Consider the following 13,374-nt stretch of genomic DNA (forward strand, 5'->3'; position numbering starts at 1 on the left):
CCGTGGCGAGTTGTCATAGACCAGGGGTAGGCAAGCTCGGCACTTTTCTGACTCGTGGACTTCCAACTCCCAGAATTCCTCAAGCCAGCGTGCCTGGGCTGAGGAATTCTGGGAGTGTAAGTCCACAAGTCACGTAGGGGGCCATAGCTCCCCCATGCTGGCTCAGGAATTCTGGGAGTTGAAGTCATCAAAGAGCCGAGCTTGCCTACCCCTGTCGTAGACCCTGCTTCCTGGCCCTTAAGCCCTAATGAAGGTGTTGATTACCTCACTCAGCTGCTGTGTCCTTGTCTGCCCAACAGAGCTTGCTTGTGACCTCATCGGTGGCTGCTAAGGACCGCTCTCCCCTTTTCTTCCTCCTGCAGCCACCCACCCTGGGCGTTTAGGGCCAGGAGGAAGAAAGTGCTTCCTCCTGGCCTCAGCCCTGTGGTAGGGCGGGAGGAAGGGCCAGCCTGGAAGAAGTGCCAAGCTTTGAAAGACATGGCTGCCGCTGGCTTCTGGGAGGTTTAACCTCCTGTCATGGGTAGTGTGAGGCCCTTGCCAAGGACAAGTTGTCGTTGGTTGACTGCTGGCCTCAACGTGGACCACGGGCAGCTGGCCCTTCCCTTTTCTGATCTCCGCCTTCAAGACTGTCGCTACTTGTAAGATATACCTGGCGGGCCAGAATCTCTTTTCAAGTTGTTGGGGGAGCCGGGAAGGTGGGATTGGAGGAGTCCGTTAGAGGTCAGGAAATGAGCCCTGGTGGCACAGTGGTTAAAAGGCAGTACTGCAGGCTACTTCTGTTGACTGCCGGCTGCCTGCAGTTTGGCAGTTCGATCCTGACCGGCTCGAGGCCGACTCAGCCTTCCGTCCTTCCGAGGTCGGTAAAATGAGGAGCCGGATTGTTGAGGGTGGGGGGAGGCAAATATGCTGACTGTAAAACCGCTTAGAGAGGGGCTGCGAAGCGGCATATAAGTCTTGAGCGGCCGTCTGCAAGCCGTGATACCCACAGAGTTTTAACGACATCCCGAGGAGTGGTAGCTTGAAATAACAGCCGCTAAGGATCCACAGGCACCTTGCTGATATTTCTGTCTTGTCATTTTTTTGTAGGGCCATTCTTGGAATTAACTACGCTGAGCTGAAGAATTTGGGGTGGGGGGGGGGTTGATCCATTAAGGCAGAGTTCCCCAAATTTTTTCGGCTTTGTGGACCGGTTGGATGTGAGGGGAGATGGGGATGGTTCCAGGTGAGCAGCAGGCAAGGGTGTGAGCGCGCACCGTTACCATTTGCGCAAGTAGAGCACGGGGGCGCACACCTTTGCCCGCTGCTCGCGCAAGTGGGGATGTGCAGACGTGCTTGTTTTTACCCCCCGTGGATAGGGCTCGCAACTTGGGAGTCCTCCTAGATTCACGGCTTACCTTAGAAGACCACATAGTAGCCGTGACTAGGGGGGCTTTCGCTCAGGTTCGCCTGGTGCGTCAGTTGCGGCCCTATCTGGACCGGGATGCCCTGTGTACGGTCACTCATGCGCTCGTGACCTCTCATCTTGACTATTGCAATGCTCTCTACATGGGGCTTCCCTTGAAGACCACTCGGAGGCTCCAACTGGTACAGAATGCGGCCGCGAGAGTTGTCTTGGGAGTTTCCCGGTACTCCCATGTTACACCTTTGCTCTGCGAGCTGCATTGGCTACCAGTTGTCTTCCGGGTGAGGTTCAAGGTCTTGGTGATGGTTTTTAAGTCCTTACATGGCATGGGTCCGGAATACCTTGGGGACCACCTGCTGCCAGCGTCGACTCCCCTCTGCCCTGTGCGTTCCCACAGAGAGGGCCTCCTTACGGTGCCTCCGGTCAGGGAATGCCGGCTGGTGGCCCCCAGGGGGAGGGCCTTCTCTGTGGCCGCCCTGGCTTTGTGGAATCAACTGCCAGTTGAGCTCCGGATGGCACCGGATCTCCGCTCCTTCCGGCGCGGCCTAAAGACCCATTTATTTGAACAAGCTGGCCTGGCCTGATGGGGAGTTAACTTAGGGTTTTAATATTTGTATATTTTTATTGTTTTATTTGGGCAATAATTTAATTTTCTCTTAACTTTTGTATTTCTGTATTTTTATTATATGCCCTGTTCACCGCCCTGAGTCCTTCGGGAGAAGGGCGGTATAAAAATTTAATAAACTATAAACTATAAACTTCCATGGCCCAGTTTCAAATGGCTCAAGGGCCGGTAACGGGCCGTGGACCCCTGCATTAAAGGCTATTATTGTTGATGTCTGTATCCTAATGGTTGGACTAGCCCAGGGTTTTCTGCAACCTTGACAGCTTTTAAGGCTTGTGGACTTCAGCTCCCAGAATTCCTCAGCCATCTGGGAACTGAAGTCCACAAAGTTGTCAAGGTCGCAGAAACCCTGGGCTAGAAGACCCAGAATGCTTGTAGTAGGCATCTCTTCAAGCTTGGTCTCCCTGCGTATAAAGCATGTCTTCTCTGTTTCTCTCTCCCCTCCCCCCCCCCACACTTCTGGTCCGGCAGATCCGAATACGAGATCCGAATCAGGGTGGCAAAGATATCACAGAGGAAATAATGTCTGGAGCTAGGACTTCTTCTACCCCAACTCCTCCTCAGGTAAGGAAGTTGGTTTCCTCCATCCCATTCCTCTTCCGAATATGTCCCGCTTTGGCGGATCGTTGTTGTTGTTTCCCCCTCCCCCCCGGTGTTTATAATACAAAAGCTCCGGGATTCAGTCACAGCCAACGTTCGTTATGGGTGAGCCCTAGGAATCCATCTCTGATGCAGGAAGAATGACAAAATAACAAGAGTTGGAAGGAAGGGGCCCTGGAGGTCTTCTAGTCCAACCCTTGAACAAGCAGGAAACCTGTATACCATTTCAGACAAAGGGTTGTCCAATATCGTCCTAAAAACGTCCAATCCATAGCTCACACAGGGAGTCCTCGAGTTACAGCCGTTCATTTAGTGACGGTTCAAAGTTACAACGGCCCCGGGGGGAAAAAGCGACTTATGACCGTTTTTCACACTTTACGACCACCGCAGCACCCCCAGATCAAGTGATCAAAATTCAGCCGCTTGGCAACTGGTTCATATTCATGACGGTCGCAGCGTCCTGGGGTCACACGATCCCCTTTTGCGACCTTCTGACGAGCAAAGTCAGTGGGGAATTCGGATTCACTTAAACAACCACGTTACTGATTTCACAAATGCAATGATTCGCTTAACAACCGTGGCCAAAAAAAGTTGTAAAATGGGGCAAATTCGCTCAACCAGTGCTTCACTTAGCAACATACATGTTGGGCTCAATTGTGGTTGTAACTATTATAATAATAATAAAGTTGGAAGGGACCTGGGAGGTCATCTAATCCAACCCCCTGCTCAGGCAGGAAACCCTATACCAGTGATGGCGAACCTTTTAGAGGCCGAGTGCCCAAACTGCAACCCAAAACCCACTTATGTATCGTCGAGTGCCGGGTGGACGTGGCCCTTTGGGTGAGCGTGGCCCACTGGGTGTGTGTGGCTGTGGTGGTAATGGCAGACTGGGTGGGACTAAAAAGTTCAATCAATCAATTCCAACTTTGCGAGATCTTTTTTTCCCCGCGAGAAGTTGAAATTGATTGATTGATTGAACTTTTTCTCTCTTTTTTTGCACACGGTGGAGGCCTAAAGCGAAAAGGTTTTATAAAACCCAGCTGAAGGCTTAGGACTGGGGTGATGGCGCACGTGCCACCTGTGGCACGCATGCCATAGGTTCGCCACCACGGCCCTATACCATTTCAGACAAATTGGCTGTCCAATCTGTTCTTAAAAACTTCCAGTGTTGGAGCATTCACAGCTTCTGGAGGCAGGTTGTTCCACTGGTTAATTGTTCTAACTGTCGATAAGATAACTCAGGGGCTATCTGTATTTATCACGGTTGCCGCGTCCCGGAAGCATGTGATCACCTTTTGCAATCTTCTGACAAACAAAGTCAATGGGGAAAGCACATTCCCTTAACTTCTGCGTTACTAACTCAAGCACTGCAGCTGTTTTTCCAAACCCTTAAAGTTAGCGTAACGAATGGATGAAGCTGTCCCTTCCTCTGCACACAGCCAAGCGGTGACTCTGCCCAGATATTGGAAAGTCCATTCCTCTCGATACTCAAAATCGCCTTGCCAGCTCAGCTTTAGCCAGTCCCACACCCTAGAGTTGTGTCGAATCTCATCTGCTCTCTTGGAATTCCTAGCCAGAAAAATTCCTGGAACTGCAGTCCCAACACCTAGAAGTTTGGTTCACGTACATCTGATAATAGCTACCGATAGGATAAATCATCTGCTTTGCCCGTGTGTGTGTTTCTGTGTGTGTAAGAGAGAGAAAGAGAGAAATTTGTATTTGTTTCGGGGACTTATTAATCCTCCTTCCCCCCCCCCTTCTGTTTTCCCAGGCCGGAAGCGGTTCAGAGCCACAGGCCAACGGGGAGACACCCCATGTAGCAGTTATTGTCCGCCAAGGTACGATGGACCATTGATATATGGCAGAACTGTTTGGTGTGTGTCTGTGTGATAGTGCATCCACAGCCCTACTTTGTAAATAATAAAGTTGGAAGGGACCTTGGAGGTCATCTAGTCCAACCCTCTGCTCAGGCAGGAAATCCTATACCAGTGATGGCGAACCTTTTAGAGACCGAGTGCCCAAATCACAACCCAAAACCCACTTACGTATCGTCGGGTGCTGGGTGGGTGTGGCTGCGGTGGTAACGGCAGACTGGGTGGGACTAAAAAGTTCAATCAATCAATTCCAACTTTGTGAGAACTTTTTTTTCCCCGCGAGAAGTTGAAATGGATTGATTGAATCTTTTTTTTTTTTTTTTTGGTACACGGCAGTGGAGGCCCTAAAGTGAAAACTTTATAAAACCCAGCTGAAAGTCTAGGACTGGGGCAACAGTGCGTGTGCCCACAAAGAGGGCTCTGCGTGCCACCGGTGGCACGCGTGCTATAGGTTCGCCACCACAGTCCTATACCATTTCAGACAAATGGCTGTCCAGTCTCTCCTTAAAAACTTCCAGTGTTGGAGCATTCACAGCTTCTGGAGGCAGGTTGTTCCACTGGTTAATTGTTCTAACTGTCAGGAAATTTCTCCTTAGTTCTAGGCTGCTCCTCTCTTTGGTTAGTTACTTTTGTCTGTCTTATTTGCCTCTGTGGAGCTGGCACTTACAGCAGTTAAGAGGTTTTCGCTTTTCCTTTTGTCATTCCAAGACTTTTGGAAGATGCTTAGTGACCGTTCTGAGTTGCAGCGGCACTGAAAAAATGGACTTAGGACCCCTTTTCACACTTAACAACCATTGCAGCATTCCGACAGTCACATGTTTAAAATTCAGACGCTTGGCAACTGACTCATCTTTATGACGGTTGCAGCGTCCCGGGGATCATGTGGTCACCTTTTGCCACTTTCGGACAAGCAAAGTCACTGGGGGGGGGGAGATTAACAACTGGCAAGAAAGGTGATAAAGTGGGGCAAAAATCTCACTTTGCAAATGTCTCCCTTAGCAACGGAAATTTTTGGGCTCAGGTTGTGGTCGTAAGTCGAGGACTACCTCTGCAACACAATCCCGAATCCTAGGATTCTTGGTCCATTTGGAATCTTATTACTTGGAACAAAAGGAAATGATTTGCCCGTGGATCAGCATGCAAAGTATCTGTGGAAGGCCCAGCTAATTAAATTACTGGTGGTGGAATTCAGTTTTGTCTTGTGGTTTCAAGCAGAGTGTCACCAAACGTTTTGGCTTTGTGGACCGGTGGGGGGGGGGAGAGGGGAGGGAGAGGGAATGGTTCTGCACAAATGGTGGGCAAGCGCACATGCGCAGCTCCATTTGCGCGAGTGGCAGAGGAGCGCGCCCACCACTTGCGCAAATGGAGAGCGCAGGTTCGCCGGCCGCCGCTCATGCAAGTGGGAATGCGGGCGTGCTCTCCCACCGCTTCTGGGGCCTGGTTCCGAATGGGTCATGGCCCGGTATAGTGGGCTGCAGCCCAGGGGTTAGGGACCCCTGGTTTAGAGCAGCAGTCTCCAGCCGTGACAGCTTTAAGACTTGTGGACTTCAATTCCTAGAAGCTGAGGGATTCTGGAAGTTGAAGTCCACAAGACTCAAAAGGTTACCAAATTTGAAGAACAGGGGTCTTCAAACGTGGCCCTTTTATGACTTCTGGACTTCAGCTCCGCTGCCTGAGGAATTCTGGGAGTTGAAGTCCACAAGACTGAAAGGCTACCAAATTTGAAGAGCAGGGGTCTTCAAACTTGGCCCTTCTATGACTTGTGGACTTCAACTCCGCTGCCTGAGGAATTCTGGGAGTTAAAGTCCACAAGACTGAAAGGTTACCAAATTTGAAGAACAGGGGTCTTCAAACGTGGCCCTTCTATGACTTGTGGACTTCAACTCCGCTGCCTGAGGAATTCTGGGAGTTAAAGTCCACAAGACTGAAAGGCTACCAAATTTGAAGAGCAGGGGTCTTCAAATGTGGCCCTTCTATGACTTGTGGACTTCAACTCCGCTGCCTGAGGAATTCTGGGAGTTAAAGTCCACAAGACTGAAAGGCTACCAAATTTGAAGAGCAGGGGTCTTCAAACTTGGCCCTTCTATGACTTGTGGACTTCAACTCTGCTGCCTGAGGAATTCTGGGAGTTGAAGTCCACAAGTCATAAAAGGGCCAAGTTTGAAGAGCCCTGCTCTAGTCTACGTATGGCCACTAGGAGGCAGACTCTTCTAAAATGGGTCAGCTGAGACCGGAGTGAGAAATCACTGTACAGGGACTCCTCGACTTAATGGCCACAAAGCTGGCCGAGGAATTCTAGGAGTTGAGGTCCACAAGTCTTAAAAGTTGCCAAGGTTGAGGACCGCCCCTTGCTCTAGAGGACTCAACTTGCTTCTTTCTCTTTCCCACCAGATGACCGTTCCAAGGCCAGCCCAGTCGTAAGTAAACCGGTATCCTTGGAGACGAGTAAATCCGCTTCCCCGTCTCCCCCTCCGCCCCTGACCGAGGTGGAGCCTGTGCAGCCGGCCGCTGTGACGCTGGTGCGCCCAGAGAGCCCTGTTGCTGTGGACACTAGAGAGGAGCTGCTGGAGGTCCCTGAAGACATCCTTGAGCCCATTAGCGCCACCACTACAGTGCCCGGGGGTCTTGTGCCCCCTCCGGAGTCCTTCGTTTTGGACACAGAGCCTCGGGAAGAGGTCGCTGCTAGCCCCGTTTTGGAGATTCCTCCCCAGCCGCTCCCGGAAACGCTGGTGGATGAGGAAGTGGCAGCAGCAGTAGCAGAAGAAGAGACGGTGGTTACCCCCCAACAGGAGGTTTTTCAACCCGAGGAGCCCCCCCTAACGCTGCCCTGTGCGCCTCCCGTTCCTTCTCCTTGCCCGGAGGAGGTGGCCGAAGGGGCCATCGAGTCAAATGGAGTCTTAGAAGAGGAGCTGCTGGAGGCGGTGGCTGAGGTACCGCCTCCCTCCCAGCCGGAACCGGCCATGGAATCCCCCATCGCTGAACCGGAAGAGGAGGTGGAGGAGGAGGAGGAGGAGGAGGCCGTGCCTTGCGGGCTTGGGACCCCGGAGAAGCAAGAGGCTGAAAAGCCGGAGGAACCGCCCGAATCGGATATCAGCCCCATCTCGGAACCCGAAGAGGCAAAGCCCGGGGAGGTGGTTGTCCCGGTGGCTGCCACGCCTGCTGTAGGAGAAGAGGAGGCCGAGGCCGAGGCTGAGGAGGAAGTGGAGGAGACGGCCGAGGTCCCGGAGCAGAGTGCCCAACCGGCAGCTGCCCAACCCTTGGAGACCACGGAAGTGACGACGCAAGGTGAGTACCCACAGCGGCCTCCCACGCAGATGGATGCAGTCTTAGCCTTTGAGATGTCCGTGAGGTGCAGAGTGGTGCTCTCTGAGCCTCGTTGCCCAAACGAGGTATAACATCCATCAGGGCTGGGCAAGCACTGATGATGCTACTGTTGTTAGTTGCGAAGTCATGTCCGACCCATCGCGACCCCATGGACAACGTTCCTCCAGGCCTTCCTGTCCTCTACCATCTTCTGGAGTCCATTTAGGCTCACGCCTACTGCTTCAGTGACTCCATCCAGCCACCTCATTCTCTGTCGTCCCCTTCTTCTATTGCCCTCGATCTTTCCCAGCATTAGGCTCTTCTCCAGGGAGTCCTTCCTCTTCATTAGGTGGCCAAAGTATTTGAGTTTTAGCTTCAGGATCTGGCCTTCTAAAGAGCAGTCAGGGTTGATCTCCTCTAGGACTGACCGGTTTGATCTCCTTGCAGTCCAAGGGACTCGCAGGAGTCGTCTTCAGCACCATACTTCAAAGGCCTCAATTCTTTGGCGCTCAGCCTTTTTTATGGTCCAACTTTCACTGCCGTACATTGCAACTGGGAAGACCGTAGCCTTGACTATACGCTACCAGGTTTGGGTTAATGAAACGTCTGCAAGGAACTTGGAGAGCAGCAAGGACCCCTCCTACCAATATATTATCCTTTATGGAGGGTGCAGGCATCTTTTGTTTTTCCTTTTGCAACAGAGAGATGGAAACCTCCAGTCTTCCAGGTTGGAAGCATCCAGTATCCATCCGCAGGTCAGGCTGGGCGGGGCTATTGAGAGAGGTGGTTTTGGACCATCTCAGAACATTTCCCCTCGAGCAGTTCACAGGATCCGTTTGGGCCCAGTTAGGATCTTTCCCTGAAGCTTTAGCTTTGCGTGGGGTTTGGCAAGGTGCCATGCTAGATGATTCTTCCAGTTGTGCCTGTGGGCGTTGGGTTGGTTACTCCTGTGCCTCGCCCTCACGGGCTGCTACACATGGGTAGTACAGGCCGTCCTCGACTTAACAGCAGTTCATTTAGTGACCAGTCAAAGTTACGACCTCACTGAAAACAGTGACTTAAGACTGACTGTTTTTCCACACTTAACGGTTGCAGCATCCCATGGCCAGGTGAGCAAAACACGGCGGTGTTGCAGCTGACTCGTACTTATGACAGTTGCCCTGTCCTGAGGGGGGTCACAGGATCCACTTTTGCGACCTTCTGATCAGCCAAATCAGTGGGGGAGTAGATCCACTTAACAACAGTGTTACTACCTTTAACACACACACACACACACACACACACACACACACACACACACACACACACACACACACAGTGATTGGCTTACAAACTGTGGTAAGGAAGGTCGTAAAATGGGGCAAAACTCACTTAGCCAATGTCTCGCTTAGCAATGGACACTTGTGGTCGTAAGTCGAGGACTACTTGCATTTGTGGGGCCCTCGAGGCTCTCTGAGCTTAGTTGGCAGATCCTGAGTTGGTAATTCTTGAGTTGGCACTATCAGCGCAGTAAGCAACAGCTAATCAAGGAAGCACCAAGCACGCCCGCCAACATTGACAGAGGAAGTCATTTGTATAGGCCAGGGGTAGACAACCTTGGCTCTTTTATGACTGGTGGACTTCAACTCCCAGAATTCCTCAGCCAGCTTGGCTCAGCTTGGAAACCTCTCCCTTTCCCCTCAGCATGGCTGGCTCAGGAATTCTGGGAGTTGAAGTCCACAAGGCCTAGGCCTAGGACAGGGGTAGGCAACCTTGGCCCTTTTATGATTTGTGGACTTCAACTCCCAGAATTCCTGAGCCAGCATGGCTATGCATGGAAACCTCTCCCTTTTCCCTCAGCATGGCTGGCTCAGGAATTCTGGGAGTTGAAGTCCACCAGTCATAAAAGAGCCAAGTTTGCCTACCCCTGGTATATAGAGAGAGTAAATTCCACTTCCTTCTAGCAGTGAGGTTGTTAACTAGTTGGATAATGAAACATCTGCAAGAAAGCGTTCAGCCCTGAGTTACAAATATTCTGTGGATGGTATTTCCTGTAGACCAAGGGTCCCCAGCAACATGTCCGCACAAACAAGCAGAGCCCCCTCCGTGGGATGCAGGCAGCACACAAAACCACGCACTTTCCAGTCCGTGGAAAAACCTTTCTCCGTGGAACCAGTCCCTGGTGCTCAAAGGTTTTGGGACCTGTGCTGTAGACTAAGGAATTTATTGTCTTCAGAAGATTTAATAATATAATAATACTAATACTACTACTACTACTACTACTAATGATGATGATGATAAGTTGGAAGGGACCTTGGAGGTCCAACCCGCTGCTCAGGCAGGAAACCCTATACCATTTCAGACAAATGGCTGTCCAGTCTCTTCTTAAAAACGTCCAGTGTTGGAGCATTCACAGCTTCTGGAGGCAGGGAGTTCCACTGGTTAATTGTTCTAACTGTCAGGAAGTTTCTCCTTAGATATTGGAAGGCTGCTATCATGTCCCCACTCGCCCTTCTCTTCGGTAAACTAGGCATACCCAATTCCAGCAACCGTTCCTTATATGTTTTAGCCTCCGGTCCCCTAGGCACTTCTGCCTTTGATGCCTTGGTCCATTTCAGTCTTATGAAAGGTTCAAGGGCTGCTGTCCCATAGTATCCTGAGTAGATGGTATGGAGGCCATAACTTCATCCCAGGATGCAACATCCTCTATTTCTGTCATGAGTGACGCTCCTTTTACCCTCCAAAAATGTCTTCAGAGAAGGACTCTGCACTAGCTTGTTGCTTGGAGTGTCTCCCTGCCTCGTCGAGACATAATCCGTAACTCATGTGTCTCCATCCCTCTGTTTAATCCCCTAGTAGCCGTATCGGTGCCAAAGAGGAAGCGAAGGTTGAAGGATCTGAACAAGAAGGAAGCTGTTGGAGATCTGTTGGACGCCTTCAAAGAGGTCTGTAGCCTGCATATTGTTAGGGAAGACAACATGTTCCCCCCTGTGGATTAATGCACTGTTTCCCAACCTTCGCAACTCTTAAGATGGGTGGACCTCAGCTCCCAAAATTCCTCAGCCAGCAAGATATGGCTAGCTCTCCCCATGGTCACGTGATCAAAATCCAGACGATTGGCAACCGACCCATATGTATAACAGTTGCAGTGTTCTGGGGATCACGTGATCCCCTTTTGCGACCTTCTGACAAGCAGAGTCAATGGAGAAGCCAGATTCACTTAACAGCCGTGTTACTAACTTAAGCACGGCAGTGATTCACTTAACCTCTGTGGCAAGAAAGGTCGGAAAATGGGACAAGACTCCCTGAACAAATGTTTCGCTTATCAACAGAAATTTTGGGCTCAATTGTGGTCGTAAGTTGAGGACTACCTGATTATACGTACACACAATATATACCTATAACTATATGTCTGTCCATCCGTCCCATCGATTATCTATCTATCTATCTATCTATCTATCTATCTATCTATCTATCTATCTATCTATCTATCTATCTATCTATCGTAAGCTTTCCCTCCTGTTAAACAACTCGCCAAATTCTTATCTTTTCTTATTTCAAAACAGCCTTGAGAGACGTTCTTCCTACTCCCCCCAGCATCAACTAATTCTAATACTAAAAGTAAAACACACAAGTTTTAAAGAAGCAGAGCTGCCTCTCCACATGTTGTCAAAGCAAGAACATCTGATGTTAGCAGCATTGACATCTATCCTACCTATCTATGCTACCTACCTATCTATCTCCATCTATCATCCATTCGTCTATCGTCTGTCTGTCTGTCTATATCTCTCGTCTATCTTTCTATCTATCTATCTATCTATCTATCTATCTATCTATCTATCTATCTATCTATCTATCTATCTATCTATCTATCTATCGAGCCTTGGTGGAGCAGTGGGCTAATGCCTCCTTAAGTAACACCAGCTGCCTGCAATTAGTGCAGGTTCGAGTCCCACCAGGCTCCAGGTTGACTCAGCCTTCCATCCTTCCGAGGTAGGTAAAATGAGGACCCAGATTGTTGGGGGCAATTAAGCTGACTTTGTAATAATGCCGCTTGGGTGTGTGTGTGAAAGCCCTAATAAGCAGGCATATACATAGAATGAAGGCTACTGCTAAGCTTGTAAGCCGCCCTGAGTCTTCGGAGAAGGGCGGGATATAAATGGAATTAAAATAAATAAAAATAAAATAAAATCTATCTATCTTATCTATATCATCCGTCTGTCTGTCTGTCTATCTATCTCTACCATCATCCATCCATCACAGTGCTTTTGAAGTCATCAGCTGCCCACGAATCTTGTGGCCTTCAACTGTGATCGCGGTGTTTGTGAAGAAAGCACCGATTTTGTTTTGAGCTTGGAGGTGCCAGATGATCACAGCTCCTCCTCCGGAAAGAGCCGTTTGTGGCTCCCTACTCCTGTCCTTCATAGCATCTCCTCGGCTTTCCCTCTTAGGTCAGCGAGGGGGGCTCCGAGACAGAGAACAACCCCCCAGTGCCAGCCCCGGAGCCCGAGGAAGCTGTCCCAGCTCGTTCCCAGGAGGAACCGGAGGAGACTTGGGAACAGAAGGAGGATAAGCTGGATCCGGAGAAGGTCAAGCAAGCCGATCAGAAGTATCGCTACAAGGAAGGTGAGCCAGACCTGAGCAGCAGTTGCGGTGTGGGGAAGGTGTGTGTGTGTGTGGGGGGGGAAACTTCCCGTTGAGCCTTCTGTGATGACCTCCATTTTGAGCCATCGTGTCTGGGCCACTGAGGATAACTCTGTGATGGAACTGAGGATCTGAGGAGACTCACCAACCAGGGAACGAACAACGGTTGGCGTTTCTTATGTTACCGCCGTGGCTTCCCAGGACTTTCCAGCCAGTCATTTTGAGTGTCGAAGCCGGTAAACATCTAGATCAGGGGTGTCAAACTCGGATCGCGTCGCATGATGTATCACGACGTGATGGTTTTGTTTTGTGTTTTTGCCTTTGCGGGGCCGGGGTGGGCGTGGCCTGTGCGGGACGCATCCACCATTTTGACAGCCCCGATCTAGATCATTGTATCTCGACTTCAGCAACTTTTAAGATGTCTGGACTTCAACTCCCAGAATTCCCCAGCCAGCACAGCTGGCTGGGGAATTCTGGGAGTTGAAGTCCAGACATCTTAAAAGGGCTCGTGGTTGAAAAAACACCTACCTGGAGTCTACAAACTACTTGAAGGCCGCTCTGCTTTCAGCTCTGCGCTCTCTTCTCTTCTTTCCCTTAACAGAGCAGTGGAAGCCCTTGAACCCGGAAGAAAAGAAGAGATACGATCGGGAATTTCTGCTGGGATTTCAGTACATACTCGCTAGCATGCAAAAGCCGGAAGGCTTGCCCCACATCAGCGATGTGGTCTTGGAAAAGGTGAATGAACGAACCTTTATTGTCCAAGTACAACCATGTATGCATTGAGATTGGCTGAGCCTCCCTTCGTGCCCCCAGCTTACAGTGACACAAACCCACCATCTTGTTACACCACGTGAGCTAATTGCACAACACACTGGCCTTGCAAGTCAGTTATGCATAAAGTTTATAAAAATTATTTCCCGTTCAAAAGCCTAACAGCCCATGGATAA

At 50.3% G+C, this 13,374-nt stretch overlaps 1 protein-coding gene across 5 annotated transcripts in view; it reads left to right on the forward strand.

Annotated features, from left to right (window-relative positions):
- EIF4G1 (eukaryotic translation initiation factor 4 gamma 1) overlaps positions 1-13,374 on the forward strand; it is a 134,391-nt gene that overhangs the window by 69,224 nt on the left and 51,793 nt on the right. For all 5 annotated transcript variants that reach the window (XM_081329139.1, XM_081329142.1, XM_081329143.1 and 2 more), the window contains 6 exons: positions 2,499-2,591; positions 4,399-4,465; positions 6,893-7,786; positions 10,640-10,728; positions 12,235-12,409; positions 13,029-13,162. In XM_081329139.1, the coding sequence (XP_081185265.1) occupies positions 2,499-2,591; positions 4,399-4,465; positions 6,893-7,786; positions 10,640-10,728; positions 12,235-12,409; positions 13,029-13,162 (1,452 nt within the window). The remainder of the gene's footprint in view (positions 1-2,498; positions 2,592-4,398; positions 4,466-6,892; positions 7,787-10,639; positions 10,729-12,234; positions 12,410-13,028; positions 13,163-13,374) is intronic.

This window comes from Vipera berus (genome assembly GCF_964194415.1).
Source record: "Vipera berus genome assembly, chromosome: 5".
In the NCBI taxonomy this organism is placed as follows: domain Eukaryota; kingdom Metazoa; phylum Chordata; class Lepidosauria; order Squamata; family Viperidae; genus Vipera; species Vipera berus.